The 25,499-nt window shown below is 40.2% G+C and overlaps 1 protein-coding gene across 1 annotated transcript in view; it reads right to left on the bottom strand.

Annotated features, from left to right (window-relative positions):
* CTSC (cathepsin C) overlaps positions 1 to 11,409 on the bottom strand; it is a 51,530-nt gene extending 40,121 nt beyond the window's left edge. Inside the window, exon 1 of the mRNA XM_070942923.1 lies at positions 11,154 to 11,409. Coding sequence (XP_070799024.1) covers positions 11,154 to 11,331 — 178 coding nt within the window. The 5' untranslated portion in view covers positions 11,332 to 11,409. The remainder of the gene's footprint in view (positions 1 to 11,153) is intronic.
* Between the last annotated feature and the right edge of the window lie 14,090 nt (positions 11,410 to 25,499).

Raw genomic sequence — 25,499 nt, 5'->3', positions numbered from 1 at the left:
TACTGGACAAGCATCTAAACCAAGATTGTTTTCTAGATTCGTATCTAGAAATCGCCCATAATCTTGCAATCTGGGAATTTATCAAAACCACCGTGCTTAGCTTTTGTCCAAGATTAACCAAGTCAATTAAATATGGCTTGTAGCTGGACTTTATTAATGCCCCGATGTAAGATTCTAACGTTAATAATCTTGCTTTGGGGGGGGGGGGGGAGAAAATTCCATAAGATGGATGCCACGATAGAGAAAGCCTGCCACCTGGGACTCGCCAAATGTAAGTGCTTAATGGACGGTAACTATTGTGTTTTCCCCAAAATACAACCTATTCAGAAAGTAAGCCCTAGCTTGATTTTTATACCTACTCCCAATATAAGCCCTACCCCCAAAATAAGCCCCAATTAAGCCCCTGCCCACTCCAGGGTGCACAGGTAAAAATTAAGGTAGGGTCAGGATGAGGGGGTGGAGCTTCCCTACTACTTACCTTTGGATATTTGCAGCCAGGTCTCGCACACCTCGGTGCATTTCTTTTGCTGCAGCCGGCAAGGCTTTCCTGAAGGCCTCTGTAGCCGATAACAGAGTTCCGGATCAATCCGGAGCTCTGTTATCGGCTGCAGAGGCCTTCAGGAAAACCTTACTGGCCTTGCAGGACCAAGAAGTTCCTGAATGCCTCTGATAGCAAAAAAGAGGCGGAGGGGCGGGGCGAAATGTGCAAATGAGATAAGTCAGTGGATGACATCCCCCTTCTCCCGAAAATAAGACCTGGTGCCTTTTTTTGGTGGCAAAAAAATTATAAGACAGGGTCTTATTTTTGGGGAAACATGGTAGAATTAGGATAATAGAGTTGGAAGGGACTTTGGAGGTCTTCTAGACCAACCCCCTGCTTAGACAGGAAACAACAAGCCTTCTTTGCAAGAGCTACTGGAATGGACAGAGGTAATCAGAAAGAGAGACAGTCCTTCAAAGAAACGACCCACGCCATGAAAGGTTTTGAAGATTATAACCAGCACCTTGAATTGGACCTGGAAACAAATTGGCAACCAATGCAGCTTGTGGAGTATATTTATTGTATTTATTTATTGGTTTGGTTTATATGCCGCCCTTCTCCGGAGACTCAGGGCGGCTTACAATGTGTTAAGCAATAGCCTTCATACTTTTGTATATACCTGCTTAGTAGGGCTTTTGGGCCCCCCTAAGCAGTGTTCTTTTTTATACAAAGTCAGCTTATTGCTCCCACAATCCAGGTCCTCATTTTACCTACCTCGGAAGGATGGAAGGCTGAATCAACCTTGAGCCTGGTGAGATTTGAACTCGCAGTAATTGCAGGCAGCTGGCAGCTAAGTGCTACTTAACAGCACTTTAGTCCGCTGCACCACCAAAGCTCCTTAAATATATATGTAAAGTGTACCAGTCCAGGGGCATACATAACTGCCTGTGCAGCTGCATTCAGCCCCAGCAGAAGCTTTTGGGATAGTCTTCAAGGGCAGCCCCAAGTAGACTACATTACAGTAGTCCAACTGGGAGGTGTCGAGGGCATGACTGACAGCGAGCAGAGTCACCCGAGCCAAATATCGAAATATCTGGCAAACGGTGTATAAACAGCAATAATAATAGCTATTTATGGTGGACCAATATTGGGCCTTAACAATTGAAGTACAGAGATTAAGCAAAGGTGCTTCCCCCAATTATGGCCGCATTAGGGGGTGCAACAATAGGTGTTAAAAAAAAGAGCCCTTAAAAATTGTTTCATTTTACAACATTACAAAAAAAAAAATTGTTTTATTTTATAACATTAGATTACAAAAGCCAGATGTGCTTGGAACCAACCACTTTCCTCTCACATATAGAGGTAGTCCTTAATTTACGATCACAACTGAGCCCATAATTTCCATTGCTAAGCGAGACAGTTGTTAAGTGAGTTTTGCCCCATTTTGCAAACTTTCTTGCTACGGTTGTTAAGTGAATCACTCTGGTTGCTCAGTTAGTAACACGGTTGTTAAGTGAATCTGGCTTCCCCATTGACTTTGCCTGTCAGTAGGTCGCAAAAGCGGATCACATGACCCCGGGATACTGCAACCGTCATAAATACGAGACAGATGCCAAGCGTCTGAATTTTGATCATGTGACCATGGGGATGCTGCAACGGTTGTTAAGTGTGAAAAAAAAGTTATAAATCACTTTTTTCAGTGCTGTTGTAACTTTGAACGGTCACTAAATGAATGGTGGTAAGTTGAGGACTACATGTACATGTACCTATACAAGAGAGGGAGAAAGAAAGAGAGAGAGTGAGAGAAAGACAAAGAGAAAGAGAGACAGACAGAGAGGGAGAAAGAAAGAGAGAGAAAGAGAGAGTGAGAGAAAGACACAGAGAGAGAGAGAAAGAGAAAAAGAGACAGAGAGAAAGAGAGAGAGGGAGGGAGAAAGAGAGAGAGAGAGGGAGAGAAAGACAAAGAGAAAGAGAGACAGAGACAGAGAGGGAGTAAGAAAGAGAGAGAAAGAGAGAGAAAGAGAGAGTGAAAGAAAGACACAGAGAGACAGAGAGAGAGGGAGAAAGAGAGAGAGAGGAAGAGAGACAGAGAAGGAGAGAAAGAAAGAGAGTCAGAGAGAGAAAGAGAAAGAAAGAGAAAGAAAGAGAGGGAGGGAGAGAGAGAGAGAGAGAGGGAGAGAATTGCAATAATTGAACAATACTAAAGCTTTGGAATAAAGTCTGAATTGACCATAAATCCCCAGCATTTGCTAAATATTTTTCAGAACAATATATACATATATATATATATATATATACACACATATATACATACACACACACATATACTGTATATATAAAATATAAAAATATAGTAACGAAAAGGCAAGCACAGAAATCTGCTTACATTTCCTTAAAAGAATATTCACATGATTAAAATTCCTGCTGACCCAATAAGTTTCAGGCACAAGGCAAGTTCAAAAATTATTTCCATTTCTGTTACTTAAAGCTGCAGAATGCCAAAGTACAACTTTTTTTTTTTCTTTTACGCAAACAGCTGGCTGGCTGCACCTCTTAAAGGCCTCTAAGGGTGGGGAAATTCCACCACCCAAATCTCTTGGTTAAAGGGCATGTGATCACAAATTGAACAAAAAGCTTTACAAAGGAAAAATATAAAATCAGTTCAGTTCCTAAACAAACCCACCCTTTCCCTTTTTGTTCTCCTTTGAAAGTCTGGTTGAGCAACCTAGATCAGGAGGACAATATGTTCAACATTTCCGTTCCTTAAAGCAGCAGTGTTTCTTCCCCCCACCCCGAGATTATATACCGTATTTTTCAGAATATAAGACACACCTACATTTTTGGTGAGGAAAAGAAGAAAAAGAAATCTCTCTCTGCCTCTGAGCAATTTTGCCTCGGTGCAGCAAACAGCCTGCTTTACTTTCATTTTCATTTTCAGCACAGCTTGATTAGCAACAAGGAAAAAAAAAATCTGCTCCAGCAATTTACCTCTTTGCAGCAAGCAGCAGAGCCCTGCACAAAACAGCTGAGAAGCAAAACAGCTGAAAGTTGGGAGGCAGATCCAATCAACTTGTGCTAATTAGGCTGTGCTGAAGCTGAAACGGGCTGTTTCTTCTTGCTGCTTGCTGCAAGGAGGTAACTGCTGGGAGGCAGAGGCCAAAGGGTGGGGGCCAGTGGGTGGGCGGGGCTACATTCGATGTATAAGATGCACCTAAATTTTCACCCCCTTTTAGGGGAGAAAAAGGTGCGTGGTATACGGTAGTTGCCTCCTGCAAATTTAGCATAATCCCAAGAAAAGTCACATTTGGTTTAGGAGTTACAGACAACTGTTTGGCATCTGAACTGAAATATACTTTTTTTAAAATTTTACTTTAAACCTGGAGTTCTGCACAGTTCTGTATTTTCTCCTTTATTAGAAACAAAAATGAGCAGAGAAAGTGAAGGCAGCTTTGCATCCACTTTTCAAGCACAGCAAAATTTTTCATGCCTGTAAATGGCGATCTTTCACCTTTTGGGAAGAAATATTTTCATAAAATATTGCTGTAATAGCTCATATGGGTAGTCCTCGACTTACAATCATTTGTTTAGGGACCATTTAAAGTTACTATGCCACTGAAAAAAGCATTCCCATCAGTAGTGGTTTTCACTTACCTTCGCTACTGTTTCGGGACAGTGAGGATGCGTGTGTGCTTGCTTCGCTCGTGCGCGACGCTTCTGCACATGCATAGAGCATCCATGATGACGTCTGGGCGGGTGGGTGGAGCCTCGCACCGCCAATTGTACCGGTTCACCCCAGTTCGGGCGAACCGGTAGAAACCCACCACTGATTCCCATAGTCACATAATCAAAATTTGGATGCCTGGCAACTGGAACGTACAGGTAGTCCTCAATTTACAAACTACAATTGAGCTCAACATTTCTGTTGCTAAGCCAAACATTTTTGTTAAGTGAATTTCGCCCTGTTTTACAATCTTTCTTTCTGCTTCAGCTACGGACCCCAAAGAACGCAGCACACACAAAGTCTGTACAAACCGTAGTTTACTAAATTAAATCAGTCTTTTTCAAACAAAGGCTGTTAATTAACTTTCTTAACAGCCTACAAGAATCCAAAGAATAAATAATCGTAATCTTACTATGGCTGGCAGAAAGCCCAGAAGCAATTTGCAGAGAACTAAGATCAAGACGCGAAGGCGAGTGAACGAAGTTGTTCCCTGTGAATTGCCTCAGTCGTCGTCCTTCCTTAATTAGGCTAAGGGAGTGGCCAATTAGCTCCAAGCCTTACTATCGAGGAGACCTCCTCCTGAGGAGCCACTCCTGCCTTTTGGCAGTTCTGCGCGCCCGTGAATCGAGAAGAGGCTCTTCCTCTTCTTCCTCTTCACTTATGGGAGCTTCTGGAGGTTCTGAAGTCCCTGGCTGAATCCCCGCCTTCTCCAGCCTCCTCATTGTTTGACTCGAGTGCCAGCTGTACAGGTGCTGGCGCAGCACCACACCAGCCTCCTCGCTGTCAGAATCAGCTACAATCCGCACAGGCCACTGACGGGCCACAACACTTTCTGGCCACTGTTGTTAAGTGAAGTGCTGCAGTTTGTTAAGGGAGTAACATGGTTGTTAAGTGAATCCGGCTTCCCCATTGACTTTGCTTGTCAGATGGATGCAAAAGCCGATCACATAACCCAGGGACACATAAATATGAGTCATTTGCCAAGCCTCTGAATGTTGATCAATGGGCCACAAGGACGTAGCAACGGTCGTAAGTGTGAAAATGGTCATAAGTCTTTTTTTTTCAGTGTTGTAACTCTGAACAGTCACTAAATGAATTGTTGTAAGTGGAGGACTTTTACAATAGTTGCACCATCCTTTCCATCCTTGTGACAAACAGTCAATGGAGAAAGCCAGATTTGCTTAACAACCGTGTGATTCATTTAACAACTGCAGTGACTCACTTAACAACCCCGGACCAAATGGTCATAAAATTGGGCATGACTCACTTAAAAACCTCCTTGCTTAGCAGCGGAAACTGGGATCCTAACTGTGGTTGCAAATGGAGGACTACCTGCACACACCCATAAGGAGCATTTGGTAAAAATCAGAAAGAGTTGAGAAATACAAGCCAAAGGATTTGTAGCTCTGTACAGTTGGAATGTTTCCCCACTGATCTAATTTTTTTCTTTTTTAGGTCAGTGTAGTGGCAATAAAACAAAATACTATTTATTTTTATATTCCTCTAAGAACTGCCCTCTCCCCTCGTCTTCTGGAACAAAATAACCTGCAAAAAAATACAAAGCTAGCTTGTTTTGCATTAACGGTGATGCACTTCTCACAGCTGTACGTGGTAACTGTCATTTTTAGGGACTCGAAAGCCTGATTTATTTATCTATCTATCTATCTATCTATCTATCTATCTATCTATCTATCTATCATCTATCTATCTATCTATCTATCTATCTATTTATTTATTTTGCAAATAAGCATCGAATAAGAGCACAGATGTCCAGAAAGAAGGTTAAAACCCCAAAACTAAAAATAAAATTAGCGATATTAGCAAGGAGGAAGAAGAGGAAGTTTAAGAGGCCTGACTCCGATTTGGAAACCACTGAAATTTCTGCTTAAGACATCCTCAACCGGTACTACCATCACGTGGAGTGAAACCACAGCTCTTAACCTTGACACTGGAACTAGCAACGTACCTCTGATAATAAAAACTGCAAAGCAATTATCCCCTCTTTTAAACATTCCTCAAATTTGGACTTTAGGCTGACTATGCTAATTTAAAAAAATGTTCCTATGGTTTTAGTTGGGTGGAAGGACAGGCTTGAATACTGGCCCTATGTAACAAAATGAAATTCAATGTAGGGAAAAGTAAAGTTTTACACTTAGGCAAGAAAAACCAAAAGTACACATATAGACTGGGGGAAACCAGGCTTAATAGCAGTAACTGTGAGAGGGATCTTGGACTCTTAATGGACAACCAGCTAAATATAAGTCAAGTGTGCAGCGGCAGTCAAAAAAATCAATGCAATCCTAAATTGCATTAACAGAGGGATACAGTCAACATCAAGGGAGGTACTAATACCACTCTAGAAAGCCTTAGTAAGACCACACCTAGAGTACTGCATCCAGTTTTGGTCACCACACTATAAAAAAGATGTTGAGACTCTAGAAAGAGTGCAGAGAAGAGCAACCAAGAAGGGGAAGAGCCTTCTCTGTGGGGGCACCCGCCCTCTGGAATGAGCTACCCCCAGGGATACGACTGATCTCGGACCTCCGGACCTTTCGCCGGGCTCTGAAGACTTTTTTATTTCAGCAAGCCGGGCTGGCTTAACATTTTTTAATTGGTTAATTTTATGGGTAAGGTGTTTTAAATTGGGGGAAGCCAATATAGATTTAATTATGTTTTAAAGTATTTTAATGTTTATACTGTATGTTTTTTAATCCTGGCTGTTCACCGCCCCAAGTCCTTCAGGAGAGGGGCGGTATAAAAATTTAATAAATGAAATGAAATGAAATGATTACAGGACTGGAGGCTAAAATATATGATGAATGGTTGCAGGAACTGGGCATGGCTAGTCTAGTGAAGAGAAGGATCAGGGGAGACATGAGAGCAGTCTTTCAATATTTGAGGGGCTGCCACAGAGAGGAGGCCGTCAAGCTATTCTCCAAAGCACTCGAAGGCCAGACAAGGAATAATGGATGAAAACTGAACAAGGGGAGATTCAACCTGGAAATAAGGAGAAATTTTCGGACAGTGGGAACAATCAACCCACGGAACAGAAGTTGACTTCGGAAGTTATGGGAGCTTCATCATTGGAGGCTTTCAAGAAGAGACTGGACTGCCATCTGTCAGAAATGGAGTAGGGTCTGCTTGGGTGGAGGGTTGGACTGGATGACCTACAAGGTCCCTTCCAACTCTGTTAATTTGTATCTGCACCAGTTGCAAAAGTTTTGAGCCATAGAAAAGGATTTTATTTTATTTATTTATTTATTATATTTCTATACCGCCTTTCTCCCGTAGGACTCAAGGCGGTGTACAGTCAAGAAAAATATAGATACACAAACATCATAAAATTGCTAATTAAAATTATTATTATAACATAGTTTGACCCAATTAAATAGAACCTAAAATTAGATAACATAAAAGGATGAGTTAGTTGTATGCTGAGTTAAATGAGGCTTCAATGGAGAGTTAGGTACTGTGGCCCATTATTAACCATTCGGCCTTATGCACACAAACTGTATGGACAGCTGATTTGGGAGAGGTAGCATTGAAAAATGAGCAGCATGGTGTCCAACCGTGGCCCCTTTAAAACCTGTGGACTCCAACTCCCAAAATTCCCGCAGCTAACACGGCTGGCTGAGGAATTCTGGGAGTTGAAGTCCACAGGTCTTAGAGTGGCCAAGGTTGGACATCCCTGAACATGGGTTTAGTTCGGATAGGGATTGAAAAGGGAAGATTTTGCTCTAGTTAAAGATTGCCAAGCTAAATATTAACCAGGCCATTAAAGGGCCTGGTGGCTCAGCAGACTGATAGCATTGTGATTAACACCAGCTGTCTGCAATTACTGTAAGTTCGAATCTCCCCAGGCTCAAGGTTGACTCAGCCTTCCATCCTTTCTAAGGTAGGTTAAATGAGGACCCAGTTTGTGAGGGCAATAAGCTGACTTTGTATAAATATACAAAAGTATGAAGGCTATTGCTTAGCGCATTGTAAGCCGCCCTGAGTCTCCGGAGTAGGGCGGCATACAGGGTGGATAAAAATCAATGATTTTTTTTAAAAAATCAAAAAAATCAGATTTTTTTGATTTAAATCGGATTTTTTTTTATTTTTATCGAATTTATTTTAATAAAAAACTTTTGGAGTAAAAATCTATCATAAGATAGTTTTCTATTTAAGATACATAAACAATTTAGTTTATTCAGCATGAAATGGAGCTTAGTTATGTAGCAGGAGGCTGTATATTCTGCAACACTGGGACTATCGGTGAGTCAACAGTGGGTCAAAGGAGTAGCAGAGATGACAGTTGCTCTTTAAAAATTATGATTTAAATCGATTTAAATCAAGCCTTTTTACTAGTGATTTAAATCATGATTTAAATTGTGATTTAAATCAACTCGATTTAAATCAAATTCACCCTGGCGGCATATAAATCAATTTTAAAAAAAAATGGAGGTGGGGGAGGGGGTAAGGAGAGGCAGATTAAGAAAAGTGATAGCAAGAGGAGGAGGGGTGGGTGGTGGAACATGGGCCCCTGGAAACTAGCAACAGTGTGAGTGATGGAGGGGACATAGCAATAGCACTTAGATTTCTGTACCACTTCACAGTGCTTTACAGCCTTCTCTAAGCAGTTTACAAAGTCAGCCTATTGTCCCCAACAATCTGAGTCCTCATTTTACCCACCTCGGAAGGATGGAAGGCTGAGTCAACCTTGAGCCGGTGAGATTTGAGCTGCCACATACCTATTAACTCTGTCATATTTGCCTTGCAAAATCACTGGGAAATCTTTTTTTTTTATTTGTTTATTTTTGTTTTTTGTTTATTAAATTTACATGCCACCCAATTTCTCTATCAAGCAACTTTAAGCTTTCCTTCATCCCAAACACAGAACTACAAATCTTTTCCAAGCAACATCCCTGCTAAAGGAAGGCCGCTCCAGAAATATTTCTCGAAAGCAACAGGCTTGGTGTTTGATGCCTAAATGCATTTGCCAAGTTTGTGTATCACTTCAGCTGAAGTGGAAAAATGAGAATTACGGGGCACTGAGTCAGAATGGAGGAAAAGTGTTTGCACAATCCAGATTGTCAAAACAATTCTCCTGTTTGCACAATCTGCAAAACCCAAACCAATCAACCGTATGAGTCATGGGGGGATGACTGATGTCATCTTAAAGATGGTCAGTGAGTTTCTACAATGCAGAGTTGCAAATTACCCAAACTCATTTTAACTTGGTTTAGCAGGATGGATAAAAAAGCTCCATCACTGAACTGTGTTTAGTTACCAACTTCCAACCAGCAATGTTCACACAAACTGGGGAGGATGGGATTTGTAATTCGGTGGGGAGAGGCGGCCTAGGTGGCTATCCCTCTCGAGTTGTGTTCAATGGAGCTGATTATCACAATGTGTGTGTGTATGCTGTCTATAGAGATTATAAGTATATTATATTATATTATTATATTATTATATTATTATATTATATTATTATATTATTATTATATTATATTATATTATATTATATTATATTATATTATATTATATTATATTATATTATATTATATTATATTATTATATTATATTATATTATATTATATTATATTATATTATATTATATTATATTATATTATATTATATTATATTATTATATTATATTATTATATTATATTATATTATTATATTATATTATTATATTATATTATTATAATATAATATTGTATGTATGTATGTATGTATGTATGTATGTATGTATGTATGTATATATTTCTCTTTAGCCAGGTTCTTCTTACGTAAACCAAGATTTTTATGCAGCCCTAGTTCAGTGAAATCACAATCCACTAGAAAAGGGAGGATGGGACATCCCATCCTCCCTTTTCTCGAAGAAGCACGAAGCCGAAGACACCAGCCTGAAGATGACGAGTGGGACCTTGTTGAAATGTCGCCAAGATACTCTCAATCTTACACGGGAAAAGACCCGAATACACCAAAACTTGAATACTTCTACCCGTGAAAATCTACGAAAACAAATATGTATGTATGTATGTATGTATGTATGTATGTGTATATATATATATATATATATATATATATATATATATATATATATATATGACACACACATATAATATTATATATATATAATATATGATATATATCATTAATAATATTAATATTATATCATATAATATTGCAATTTATATTGTTTCCTAATATGATTGACTGCTTATTGTACCGTATGACTGTCACTGGGTGTTGTGATTCTTGACGAGCGTATCTTGTTTTCTTGTGTACAGACAGCATATGCACCAAAGAAAAATTCCTTGTGTGTCCAATCACACCTGGCCAATAAAGAATTCTATTCTATGCTATTTTACATGACTGACTGACTGACTGACTGACTAGATAGTCAGTCAGTCAGTCAGTCAGTCAGTCAGTCAGTCTATGGAGATTCTCAATCATCCAGGTGATGATTGTCCTGTCAGTCAGTCAGTCAGTCAGTCAGTCTATGGAGATTCTCAATCATCCAGGTGATGATGGTCCTAAATATGCTTTTTCCAAAAGGCAACTGGACTTTCTGTTGTTGTTTTTTTCTTGGAAAACCCCTCTGCTTTTCAAGAGATGAAGTGAAGTGAAGTGAAAAGAAGTGAAGTGAAAAGAAGTGTGAAGCTTCTTGGACCAGAGAAGAAAAACAAAGAAAGAACAAAGAAAAACTTTGGAAACAAAGTTTTGCTCCCCCCTCCCAAAAAAACAAACAAAAACAAAACCCCAACAAAACCCAGTTGCCATTTGGGGGGAGGGGGGGAGAGCAGCACCCACGGGTTAAAATCCCTTGGGAACGCTTGAACTCGCGTGTCATGTTTTCCCGTTGGAAAGTTTTGATTTTTTTTTTGGTTTCCCCAAGAACAGAAGGAAGAGGAAAAAGAATTAGAAGAAGAAGGGGGGAAAAAAGTCAAAGGCGCGACTTACCCAGGTCGGAACAATCGATCTCCCGGGTCGGGGGTCCCTGCCCGCTTCTCACCTGGAGCACCCAGGTGCCCACCAGGTCTTCAAAGGTGCAGTTGGCCGGGGTGTCGGCCGTGCACGGCCCGAATTGCAGCAGGGCGGCCAGGAGGAAGGAGGAGAGCCAGGCTGCCAAGCGCGCCATGGCTCCGAGCACGGGGGAGAGAGAGAAAAGAGACGGGCACGGAGGGTTCCCAAGAGCCTGCCGGCCTGTCTGGTAACCCTTTCCCCGGAACAGCGGGGCTCGGCTAGGCCCGCCCTTTGCGTGTCACGTGTGAAAGGGCTGGAGTTGTTGTTTTTTCCCGGGCTCCGAGACTTTTTTGGCCCGGCGCCTCAGCTGCAACGAGAGTCTTTTTCGCCTCCTGTGGGGCGGATTCCCGGAACAGAGATCTTACTTTGCATGTCTTTGCCCGGAATCGATCCGGTGATATTTATTTTGCTTTCTGCTGGAGAGTTTGGCTCTCTTGCATTATTATTATTTTTTTCCATTGTTTATTTGTACATTTTTTCTTTCTTTTTTAAATTGACATGCACGCTTAATGAGCAAGTGTATTGTCTGGAGCCATTTGTTCATACAAAGTATTAGTAAACTGATAGAGTAATATTAATAATATGTATCTTTTATGTACACTGAGAGCATATGCACCAAGACAAATTCCTTGTGTGTCCAATCACACTTGGCCAATAAAGAATTCTGTTTTATTCTATTCTATATTAATAATAACAACCATATTTAAAATACGAATAATTGCTTCTCAGAATAGAATAGAATAGAATAGAACAGAATAGAATAGCACAGAACAGAACAGAACAGAACAGAACAGAACAGAACAGAATAGAATGAAAGAAATTGTAGGTTTCCAGTATCTGTTTCCCCACTTGGAGCAGAACCCAGAAGGATATTTCTTCCAACAAAATAATAGGAATAGAATAGAATAGAATAGAATAGAATAGAATAGAATAGAATAGAATAGAATAGAATAGAATAGAATAGAATAGAATAGAACTCTTTATTGGCCAAGTGTGATTGCACATGCAAGGAATTTGTCTCTGGTGCATATGCTCTCTGTGCACATAAAGAAAAAATAAAATATATTCGTCACGAATCATAAGATACAACACTTAGTGATAGTCCTAGGATACTAATAAGCAATCAAATCATACTAGGAAACAATAAAAAGAATATAAGTTGTAAAGATAAAAGCAACATGGATATAGCCATAAGTGGGAATAAATTTGTAATTGATTCTTAACATCATTTACTTGCTAATATTCCATAATGATAATACTAATAATACTAATAACTGTAATATTAATATCGTATTATATTATATGTAATATAATTTCTTGCATTCTTTTCTTATATATAGTATTAATCTTTCATCTTCTACTTTCCACCTCTTTTATCCAACCATTGATAAAACATATCCCATGTTAAAAAGTATTCTGTTTCTTCCTTATCCTTTATAATTAATATTAATCTATCCATCTCTGCACAGTCTAATATTTTATTTATTTATTTATTTATTTATTTATGAGTTATATGCCGCCCTATCTCCAGCTGGACTCAGGGCGGCTTACAACAGTATAATTTTTCTAATTATACTTTCATCTGTAGGCATGCCTTCATGATGCATTCAGCCAATGATGCCTTTGGGGATGTGAGGTGAGACAACAACCCGCCTTCAAATCGGTTTCCCATGTTGGTTTGCAACAGCGGCAGGAATCAGAGTGTCGTCAGGAGAGGGTACAGGGAGTCCTCGACTTACAACGGTTTGTTTAGTGACCGTTCAAAGTTACAATGGTGCTGAAAAAATGACCTAGGACCGTTTTTCAGACTTACGACCGGTTTTTACACTTAGGACCGTTGTGGCATTTCCCTCCCCTCCGGTCATGTGATCAGAATTCAGACACTTGGCAACTGACTCATCTTTACGATGGGTACAATGTCCTGGGGTCATATGATCCACCTTCTGACAAGCAAAGTCAATGGAGAAGAGCCAGAGTCCCTTAACAGCTGTGTTACTAACTAAAACAACTGCAGTGGTTCACTTAAGAATGGAGGCAAGAAAAATCGTAAAATGGGTGGCAAAGCTCATTTAAACCAATATCTCACTCAACAACAGACATTTTGTGGCTCAGTTGTGGTTGTAAGTTGAGGGCTACGTGTACTGTCACTAGGAAAGAAAAAGGGGCAACAGCTGTAAATCAGGAAAGGGTGATAAAAATGCATCTGAAATTTTGGGAGAAATAAAAAAGAGCAAAAAGCTTTTAAGCACCTTTGGCTAGGGCTGGGTTAAATTGCTCTGGCAAGAAAGCTGTATATGAAATTAGCTGTCTGAATTGCTCAGAGTTGCTATGCTTTTACTGCTAATCACTGTCAAACCCTGGGTTTCCTTGGGGGCAGGAAATCGTGGTGCCCTTCAATGGCATTCTTGAATTAAGGGGAAAAAATACTTTGTGAAGGGTTGTACAGTTAAGGATCAGTTGAAGATACAGTAGTGGCCAAAACTGTGGAAACCTTTTTTGGGAAAAGTGTATTTTTGAGGTTTGATGGCTAATAACACCACTTTTTTTGGAGTTTCCAGATAATCCTATTCCACTGCTGGAATGGCCTGGGAGTAGCCCAGGCCTTAACCCAATGGAAAATCTATGGAGCGACTAAAGAAACATGTTAGTCAGAAGCGACCCAGCAATAAAACCCAGTTAATAGAAGCAATCCTTCAATCTTGGTTTCACATTGTAACAGCTGCAGAACTAAAAGACTTGGGTCACTCCATGGGAAGATGTTGTAAGGCCGTAATTCACGCTAAAGGTTACCCAACTAAGTATTAACTGACATGGTGATAATTTTTATATATCTCATTTTTTCTACGTGTTTCACTTTTCTTCTTTATATTGTAACTGCTATTCTAATAGCAAATCCTTCACATATGTTATTGCATTACATTCTTGATTAAATTATCTTTCCATTGATATATAATTTTATGGTATTACTTGGGTGAAATCCAGCAAGTTTTGACAGGTTCTGGAGAACCGGTAGTGGAAACTTTGAGCCGTTTGGAGAACCGGTAGAGGAAATTTTGAGTAGTTTGGAGAACTGGCAAATACCACCTCTGGCTGGCCCCAGAGTGGGGTGGGAATGGAGATTTTGCAATATCCTTCCCCTGCCATGCCCACCAAGCCATGCCCACCAAGCCACACCACACCACACCACACCACGTCCACCAAGCCACGCCCACAGAATTGGTAGTAAAAAAAAATGTGGATTTCACCACTGGTATTACTCTAAAAAAAAGTGTGTTATTAGCTAGTTTTAGCAAATACACTTTTCCCAAAAGGTTTCCACAATTTTGGCCACTACTGTAAGTGGGACCCACTGGGGGAAAATGTTGCCAATCTATATTTGAACTCAAATTAGGTGAAGGTCACTCTATTTAGGGCAGTGCTTTTCAACCTTGACACCTTGAAGATAGGTGGACTTCAACTCCCAGAATCCCCCAACCAGCAAATCTTCTGGAAGTTAAAAGTCCACACGTCTTAAAGTTGCCAAGGCAGATAAACACTGCTTTAGAGGAGAGGATGATAAAGATGGGGGAAGTTGGATTTATCATTACAGATAAGGCCTTGTGTCTCTTCGTTAGTCACTTCATTTCTTACAGATAATGGGATCAAGATAATCTGTGATGAAAAGTAGAACGCTTTTATTCCGAGTGCCTTTGGACATGCCCAGGGCTGCTACGGCAAGCTTATTCAAAAGGAAATTAGTTGAAGGGCCTTTGGTCTTTCCTGTTTTTGGGGGGCTGTGTTCGCACAATGCCTTAGCCGCCCAAAAGCTCAAACTACGTGTAGGAATCTAATAAGGTGCCTTCTTATGCAAATACTGCCGTGACAGGATCAAAAGTGCAAATGTAAAATGTAAATGGCATAAAATCAAAATAAGAAGGACCTTGGAGTCTTAGTGGATGATCAGTTGAATAGGAGCCAGCAATGTGCAGTAGCACCCAAAATAGCTAATAAAATCCTGGGTTGTATAAACAGAGGTGTTGCAGGAAATGAAACGAGACTAGGCCAAGCTCTCCAATGCAGGAAAAAGTTTATTGTGCACGGTTCAAACAGCCCAAAGGCAAACAAAAAGTCTGAATGCCGATGGCTTCTTCTGGCCATGTATTTATACAGTTTAAAGGCAAAAGTATTACAGAGAGTGATGCATTTCACACGTAGAAGCTGCCCTTTCATCTATCTCTGGGAAAGGAAATAACAAACTTCTTCTCACATACTCAGGTTCTCTGCTCCGGCGCTCAAGACATAACAAAAGGAGATAAGAGGCTAGGAGACGTCTCAAGGGCAATAAGGAAGCAGCACCCCTTATCCAGGGATATGCATGACATTTGGGATGCAATAAACATTAAACAACAGAATGTATCTGTTTAGGGTCAGTTTGCCCTTTTACAATTCTGTACTTACGTCAAATACTGTTTGTAATCTCAGCACCTTGGCACGGAAGAGGCACTTCTGTCTTGACCAAAGATTTGGATTTCTAATATTTGAGTTTTATCCCAATATCGAATCTTAGCCTGGCTCAGAGGCATAGAATCAAGATCACGTGAAGTATTAGTGCCACTTTACAAAACCCTAGTAAGACCACACCTGGAATACTTCAACCAAATTTGGTCACCATACGACTTAAAAGATGTTGAGACCTTGGAAAAAATTCAGAGAAGAGCAACTAAGATGATCAAAGGCCTGGAGACTAAACCATATGAAGAATGGCTGCAGGTTTTGGGTCTGGCTAATCTGAAGAAGATTAGGGGTGACATAACAGCAGTATTTCCATTTTTGAGGGGCTACTACAAAGAAGAGAGGGATCGACTTATTCTCCAAAGCACCTGAAGGCAGGACAAGAAGCAATGGGTGGAAACTAATCGAGGAGAGAAGCAATCTAGAACTAAGGAGAAATTTCCTAACAGTGAGAACAATTAACCAGTGGAATAGCTTGCCTACAGAAGTTGTGGGTGCTCCATCACTAGAGGTTTTCAAGAAGAGACTAGGCAGCCACTTGTCTGAAATGGTATAGGGTCTCCTGCTTGAGTAGGGGGTTGGACTAGAAGACCTCTGAGGTCCCTTCTATCTCTATTCTGATTGATTGAAACGCTAATAAAGTGGGAGACCTATGAGTTCTAATACTGCCCTAGGTATGAAAAGCCAGCTTGGTGACTTTGAGCCAGTCCCTCTCTCTCAGCCCAACCCACCTCACAGGATTGTTGTTTTGGGGAAAATAGAAAGTGCATTAGATATTATTTCTGCCTTGAGTTGTGCATAAAAATAGTAAAGGTGGGAGATAAATAAAATAAATAAATACAAAGGAATAAATGAATGCCCAGGAAGCTGGACTTACATAAGTACAATTCCTACAAACATCCTTGCTACTTAATTTTTTTTAGCATTCAACTCATCAGATAGAGCTTTAACAAACTTTAGGTCAGGGATTGTGTGCATCACACTGTTGTGGCTCCGTTGCCTGAGCCTGGGCTATCGACAGATGCAGACTCTGAGAGTGAGGGAGAGGAGTTGGCAAGGCCTCCCTTTCCAGGACCCTCCTCTCTGGCAATGCCTCCAGAGGACACCGAAGGCCAAACGATAGGCTCAGAGCCAAGCACGTCCCCGCAGCCACAGGTGGACAGCGACGAGGAAGATAAGTGCTGGCTGGACCCTCGACAGAGGCGCAGGGAGAAGCGTGCACAGCAGAGGGGAAGGCGTGCCAGAGATTATCTGAGTCACTGGACCACACCCCACAGGGTCTAAATGTGGGTGTGGTGGCCGGTTCAGTTTGTGACGAGCAAAAACTGGAAATATTCCATGATCTCTGCTTTACTGGACTTTGCCTGCTTTATCGGACTGCAATCTTTGTTTTCTGTGAGTAAAGTCTGAATTGGCAGCTAGCCACTGGGTTGCTGCCAGCTTTATCATCAAAGAGTTTTGTCGTGTGGCTTATTAACTCCCGGCCCCCGGGGGTGTGTGTGCGTGGTATGGGGACAGAACACACACATTAAAATGGAGTAAGGCATCAGCAACATGGGTATGGCTGGCATTATAACTTAAAAAAAAATCTTTTATTAAATTTCCAAAAATAAAATAGTTGAAATACAAAGTTACAGCAAAAGAGGAAAAATGGGTGAGAGGAACAACAGGGAAAGTTTAAAAAACTACATTTAAAAAAAGGCCATTATACTTTGTTTTGACCACTGTGTTACAGATGCCCCTGATGAGAACAAGGAGCACATGAGGTTGTGGAGAAGGCATGAATGGAAGGACATGACCACTGACTTAAAATTCAAGCAGGGTGTGTTTAGTTGTGGTTTATTAATAATCCATTATTGCCTGGCTGAAGACGGAATCAAAGAAATGACATTGTCACACAGTGCAAGATCTGTGCGTAGCAAAAATACGTCATCAACCAATAAGTAGCTGGTCCTATGCATATTTTCTCTGGAGAAATAAAATCCACACTTTACATGATTTATTTTTGTCTTGCACAGAATATTTTCTTGTTGGAAGAAAATATTGACAAGGTCAGAGAGCAGGGCCTTTTGTTCCTTAAAGTTTGCACTCTTAACGTCAACCATTCTCTGAGTAAATTCAGTTTCCTCACATACCCCTCAAATAATAATAATAGATCAAAACTTGCATCATCCATCTTGGAAAACCTGAAAATTAATCATGTAGATTTCCACTTCTAATGCACAGATGAATCTCCATGATGCCTCTCAGGAAATTTAGAAGAAGTTTTATAGGAGCTATTAAAGTTCACTGTTTGAATACGTTTAATATGTCATGACCAGATAGGGGTATTCTGTGACGCTCCCATCCTATCTGAAAAATACAAGCACAGTTTTAGAATTATGATTAGCAGCAGCCTAATATTCACTTCTGAATCCAAAATGGATGAACAGAGATAGATCCTTTTTCCTTATTGCAACCCTGATGTTTTCCAGATGTTGGGACTTCAGCTCATTTTAAGAACACAAGATTAGGGTAGAATGGCTTATTTGTTTGTTTGTTTGTTTGTTTGTCAACAAGAACAAGGAGACAAGTAACAGTATAGACATAGACATGGACACATGGAAAAAATTGGCACAAATAAAAGGATATAAATAGGCAAAACATAGCCATAAACACATAGAATGATTATATACAAATGGGGGCAGTAGGACAGGGACGGTAGGCACGCTGATGCGCTTATGCACGCCCCCTTAGGGACCTCTTAAGAAACATGAAAGGTCCACGGTAGACAGTTTAAGGTAAAAAGTATGGGGGATTAGAGAGACTAACAACAGGATTAGGTAGAGTGTTCCAGACATTTACTACTCTATTGCAGAAGTCATATTTCCTACAATCAAGAGTAGAGTGAATTACATTGAATTTGAATCTATTGATAGCTCTTGTGTTATAACGGTTGAAATTAAAGTACTCATTTACAGGTAGGACATTTGATAAATAATCTTATGAACTAAGCATAGGTCGGAATGTAGACGGCATAGTTCGAGGCTCATCCAGACCTCAAATTTCAAGCCTGGTGGTATAGGGAATTTTATTAATGACTTAAATGGCATTCTAAATTAACTCATCCTTATTTAAATCATAGTTTTCTAAATTAACCCAGTTCCCTGGGTTAGCATGGAAGACATGAAATCATAATGCAATTGGCCATGTTGTTGATTCTAGATTAGTCTTCCTTTGAAATCTGAGGAGCATACAGATAGGTTTTGATTTACAACCAGAGGTAGGATTCACATACTGTAGCAACTGGTTCACCCAGCACCGGAAATGTGAGCTCTCTCTTGCGCCGTCCGCGAATGCTTGTGGTGTCACAAAACACAACAATTCGCTCGTGCGTACCATCCGTGCATGCGTGCGACATCAAACAACACAGCAATTCGCTTGCGCGTGCTATCCACAAATGCGGCATTAAAACCACAGCGATATAGGATGGGATTGCACCCAGGCAGGTCACCACTACCGGTTTGCCGGAACGGGTCCGAACCGGCTGAATACCACCTCTGCTTACAACTATTTGTTTAGTGACCATTCCAAGTTACAAAGACACTTTAAAAAGGAATTTAGGATTGTTTTTAACACAATGATCATTGCAGCATTCCCGTAGTCATGTGATCAGAATTTGGACACTTGGCAATTGGCATGTATTTATCATGGTTGCAGTATCCTGAGGATCATATGATCACCTTTTGCGATCTTCTGACAAGCAAAGTCCATGGGGAAGCCAAATTCACTTAACAATCGTGTTATTAACTTAATGGCAGTGATTCAATTAACAACTGTGCAGTGGTGGGATTCAAGCGGTTTGCACCACTTCAGACGAACGGGTTGTTAAATTGTTGGCTGGCCCTGCCCCTCCCCTTCCCGCCCCTTCCAGAAGTCCCCACGCACCCCATTTTTGCTCCCAGGTAAGTGCAGGGAGGCTTACTAGGCCCAAAAGGGGGCGTGGGATGTGTGCCCCCCCAGCCCATTTTTGCTCCCAGGGGGCTGCAGGGAGGCCTACTAGGCCCAAAATGGGGTGCAGCCCCCCCCATGGCCCATTTTTGCTTCAGGGAGGCCTACTAGGCCCAAAATGGGGCGCGGGAGGGGCAGTGCCCCCCATGGCCTGTTTTTGCTCCCAGGAGGGTGCAGGAGGCCAAGTGCTACCTGTCACACCCCCTGGCCACGCCCACCCAGCCGGTTATTAGGGCAGAGAACCAGTTGTTAAATTATTTGACTCCCATCATTGCAACTGTGGCAAGAAAGATTATAAAATGGGGCAAAATTTACTTAACAACTGTCTTGCTTAGCTATGGAAATTTGGGGATCAATTGTGATTGTAAATCAAGGATTTACCTGTATATTGTATCGTAGTGGGAGATTCCAAACTTCCATCTTTTGGTGCCATGATAATAAACCTCCCCGCAGTGTTCCTTTGCCTCTTATGTTTTATATAAAAGCAGCATTTTCTGTCATAATTTGCTGGTTGCCGAGGGCTGCAAAATGATGGTTTGTGCTGAACACGGACTAGAAATTGTAATATTTCCAGCAAGCTTGAAAACAGCCAGATTGGCAAATCACCACTACAAATTGATGATAATTAAAACCGATGTACAAATTTCATTAGCTCAGAAGCAACTTATACCGAGTAATAATTCTATAATGGAGAAAGTGGCCAGGGAGGAAAAACGTAATTTTATGGAAGTGGAATTTCTATAGAGGTATTCTAAACAACGAGGGAATTTTTTTCAAATGGACAATGGAAAAATGATGTGCCTATTGAGCTTGGCTGGTGTATGAACAGTAGATACTTCTTAAATTTAAAATCAAAGAAAATCTGTAAGGTAAAGGTAAAGGTTCCCCTCGCACATATGTGCTAGTCATTCCCGACTCTAGGGGGCAGTGCTCATCTCCGTTTCAAAGCCTACTTTGAAACGGAGTTTCAAACTTCAAAGTGCTACTCCACCCAAGGTCAGAGATGGAATAGCCCTAGATATGGATAGATCAGGAGTCGGCAACCTTAAACACTCAAAGAGCCATTTGGATCCATTTCCCACAGAAAAGAAAACACCGGGAGCCACAATAACTGTTTGACATCTAAAATGAAGATAATGCTACATATATCGTTTTTTACCTTTATGCTATGTATATAAAAAAAAAATAGTGTATTGCATTTATGAAATCAATGAACTGCTACAGAGAAAACAATTTTTTATTTCTGCATGCAACAAAAACATTTTGAACTCTGAAAAAAAAAATGGGTCGAAAAGCTCAATAAATCACATGCTGGTGGGTGTCGCACATTGGCGGTTGTGACTCATGTTTTGAGCGACAGGGAGCCGCAGCAGAGGGATGAAAGAGTCACATGCGGCTCCAGAGCCGTAGGTTGCAGACTTCTGGGACAGACCAAACACTCACACCCACCTGGTCTTGCTAGGATTAGAAACATAGGTAGAAAACTGACAAAGAGAAAAGGACATAGTGATCCATTCCATCTGCCCTCGTCGTTTTGTCGTCGTTTTCTTTTTAATTTATGTATTTATTATTTTTAATATTTGTCGGAAGATGCACATGTGCTTATCCCAAGCATGTGTAAACTCAAGTTACTGAGGATTGACTCACAACTTCCACCGGAAGTTGGTTCCACGTTTCCACTACTTTTTTCCTGGGAAGCCACACTTTCTAATGTTGCTTTTGAACTTCTCTCCTGTCACTTGGAGGTTATGCCCTCCATTAAATCAGAGAAAATTCCAATCCCCCCTCCCCATCCATTAAGCCCTGGTAGATTAATTTATTGCATCAAGCGCCATTCCGAAATTCTGAAGTGCTGATACTAATTTTAGTACGGACTCTTGACCTTTGCAAGAAGAGCATCAAGAAAACACATTCAGATAGACATGTTTGCAATAGGGAGAAATTTAAAGTCCGGGGCCATTTGCAATTAATATAACGGGTGTAATTAGGTGGCGTTAGAGTTTGCTATTGTTTGCAAACCCCACAGCGTAGCAATTAGGGTAATTAGGATAAACACAGCAATGGTGCGTGTACATGTTTGAATTTTCAGGAAGATGGCACTGAATCCGGAAGGATTTTGCAAGAAAAAAAATTGCAATGTTTTATGCAGGTATGTTCAGTAAGCATGGGTGGAACAGATGTGCTCTTCCTATCTGTCTCTACTCTCATTTTCCCTTGGAAAAAGCAGCTGATGGAAAACATTATTTTCAAATATTACAGTATGGTAGTCCTCGAGTTACAACCGTTCATTTAGTGACTCTTCGAAGTGAAACGGCACTGAAAGAAGCGACTTAAGACCATTTTTCACATGTGACTGTTGCAGCGTCCCCTTGGTCACGTGACCAAAATTCAAACACTTAGCAACTGACTCATATTTATGACGGTTGCCATATCCTGGGGTCATGCGATCAATCACTTTTTGCAACCTTCTGGGAAGCAAAGTCAACGGAGAAGCCAGATTCACTTAACAACCATGTTACTAATTTAACATGTCACAAGTAAATGCCTTATTCTCCATTGTGTAAATAGTACATGAACAGGGTATCAGGGGTTAACTTATTCTTCACTTCTTAATGTATTCATACTTCACCACTCCCATATATAGCTCCACCCATTGTATATATAAGGAGCTGTATACATCCCTCCTGTGCTTCTATCTGTGAATATTCAGTGAATATAGAATGCCTTATGTAAATAAACAGTGACTTATTTGAACTTATAATTCTCAACTTATTTATTGAGTCTGATCCTGAAAATATCGTAACAATTTGGTAGCAGAGGATGGTTGAATTGACTCAATAAAAACTTAAACATGTCTAAAAGAGATAGGCCCAACACCAGGGCATACAGCAAAGAAATGGAAGCGGATCAAGAAATAATCGATGAGTCCACGAATGCAATTTCGAGAGAATCTGAAGAATACACCACAGACGACGAAGAAATAATAAATGAAGATGATGACCAAGAAGGAAACGAAATAGAAAACAACGAACTCAGGTCAGAGATACTAAAACTTTTAAAAAGCCAAAAGAACGATGAAAGTCTCGTCGCGAACCTCCAAGATATACTAAAAAACAACGGAGCAGCGAGAGAGAAGCACATTGCTACTGAAAAATCAAAAGACTCAAAAATAGTGAGCGATATGCTTACAAATAAAAACGCAGCAAAGAAGAAAACCAACAGTCCCGCGCAAAATTTTGAATGGCAGCCATCTTGGTTTCAACAGACCCCTAAGATGAGCGAAGCAGAGCCAATCAGAAAGCAGGATTCAAAATATCTGGCGCGAAAAGCCTTACTCGATGCAAAAAATGAAAGAGAAGAAATATACACCTCAGAAGAATCAGACACAGAGATCGAAGAAGATTCAATAGACATGCAAGTAAAGTCAGCAATGAAAACGCTTTTTGCAGCATTTGGACCAAAACTGAAGATTACTAAAAAATCAATAAAAAAACAAGCAAGCGAGCCAACGCCTCAAAACCTATCCGCTCCTATCCAGACAGCGAGAGCACCGACGCCTGAACCCAGAGAGCCCTGCAGATACCACCCCACGCCGCAGACGAATCCAAGGACCAGCGCCTTCAGCGAAAGAAAATGAGCGCCCGCTATCACCAGGACTCCTAAGATCGAGCCGGAGACTGATTCATCGGAAGAAGAACAAAGCGAGGGAGCTGCAGCAGCGAGAACCTCTCACGATGACTCCAGGAACGAAATGAGCAACGCGCATGTGCAAGACTATGCAGACAACTTTGGAAGACATGAGAAACGGAGAGAATCATTCAGACTCGTTGCGAGCATCCCCACGCCATTTTGCAACTTTCAACATTTACAAGACCACGGACTACCCCCGGTTGTAAGTAATGGACCCAACAATGTTGGGAATTTACCCAATGACTTCCCAAAACTGAGAATAGATGGTATTAATTTACAAGAATGGTATCAGCAGCTCCAGGTTGTCTTTATGAAAGAAAACTTACTATTCTTTATTACTAACCCCCCAAAAAGACCTTGGACTCTAAAATTAGATTGCCTACACCATAGAGCATTTTTCCTATTAATTTCCAGTGTATCTCCTGCCATGTATCACAGTATTAAGCAAAATCTGACTGTCTCAGAAATTATTCAATGCATGTTTAATTTGTTCCACAGTGAAAGTGTAGCCACTACTACAAGAATGTCTAAAGATTTCTTCTCTTCTAGGATAAAGCCAGGGGTTACCATAAGTGAACATTTAATATCTTTAAACAAAATTAGAGCAGAACTGCACCTAAGGGGGGAGGTAATTTCAGATCAAACGATGAAGAGTGTTATCATTAACTCACTTGACCCATCATGGGATAATTATATGTCACATTTAGACACAATCAATCTAGGATATTTATCCATAGAAAATCTATCCAATAAGCTAATAGCTGAAGACAATTCAAGAAGGAGTCGTTGTAATAACCACATGGAACACAAACAATATAAAAAGGTAGCATTTCAAGAAAGACATCATGAACCATTTGGATGCCACAATTGTGGGTCCAAAGAACATAATAGGAGGGATTGTCCTAAAATTCTAAGAGATAGACATAGATCAGAATATAGAAATAGGTACAACAACAGACAGTCTTCCATTGATAGACATAGATATAGAAGTCCACCCAACTATAGAGAACATAGAGGGGGCAGAGATAATTCAAAGGATAGAAAGTCTGGTTCACTGAATGGGCTAAACAAACATGACAACATTAACGTACAACAAACAGAGAACGACAATTGGCTTATTGATTCTGGAGCAACTAATCACACTACAAATAATAAAAATATATTATCTTCATTTGTAGAAGATAAATTTGTAATCAAAGTAGCTAATCAAGAAAAGGTTCAAGTCATAGGTAGAGGGAATGTAATCTTACCTGGCCTAGGAAAAATAGAGGGGGTATTACTAATACCTGAAATACCTCATAACATACTTAGTGCAATAAAACTAAGCAGAGATTCTGACATTAACATTGTGTTCTCAAAGGGAAAAGCAACATTAGAGAAAAACAGAATAAATATAGGTACAGTAATAATCAAAGGAGGTCTACCTTACTTAATGACAAAGGAAAAATGGTTACACAACATTGATTCCAATATGGAAGATAACAATGACATAGATAATGGAGATAATAGTAACAGTGACAATGAGGAACATGAAGTAATTCATAATCACAAAGATACATACAATGAAAAAAAACCTAAGATAGGTAAACCAATTCACGATGAGTGTGCTCATGTCTTACATAGGAAATTAGGACATGCCAGTTTTCCTGTAGTGCAAAAGATGACTGAACATGCAGAAGGTGTTAAAATAAAAAATTGTGAAAATTATTTGGAATGCTCAGTATGTAAATCTACAAAACTCAAAACTAGTCCCAGACCTAGAAAGTCAACAAGATCAACCAACAAAATTTTTGATTTGGTACACATGGATCTAGTTGGTCCATTAACACCATCAATCACTTATAAATAACATTATTTTCTAACTATTGTGGATGATTATAGTCGTTATGGATTTGTTTACACATTAAAACATAAAGATGAAACCTTTCAGAAATTTAAGGAGTTTTACAAACGTATAGAAACACAACACAATATTAAAATAAAACAAATCATGACAGATAGGGGATGTGAATTCATGTCTAAGGAATTCTCCCAATGGCTAAAAGATAAAGGAATGTTACATTACACATCTAGCCCATTTTCTGCATTCCAGAACGGAGTGGTAGAGAGAAA

This window comes from Pituophis catenifer, unplaced genomic scaffold (assembly GCF_029215685.1).
Source record: "Pituophis catenifer annectens isolate HBS135680 unplaced genomic scaffold, rPitCat1.0.hap2 SCAF_4, whole genome shotgun sequence".
NCBI classification, from domain to species: Eukaryota; Metazoa; Chordata; class Lepidosauria; order Squamata; family Colubridae; genus Pituophis; species Pituophis catenifer.
This window is presented reverse-complemented; position numbering and strand designations above follow the sequence as displayed.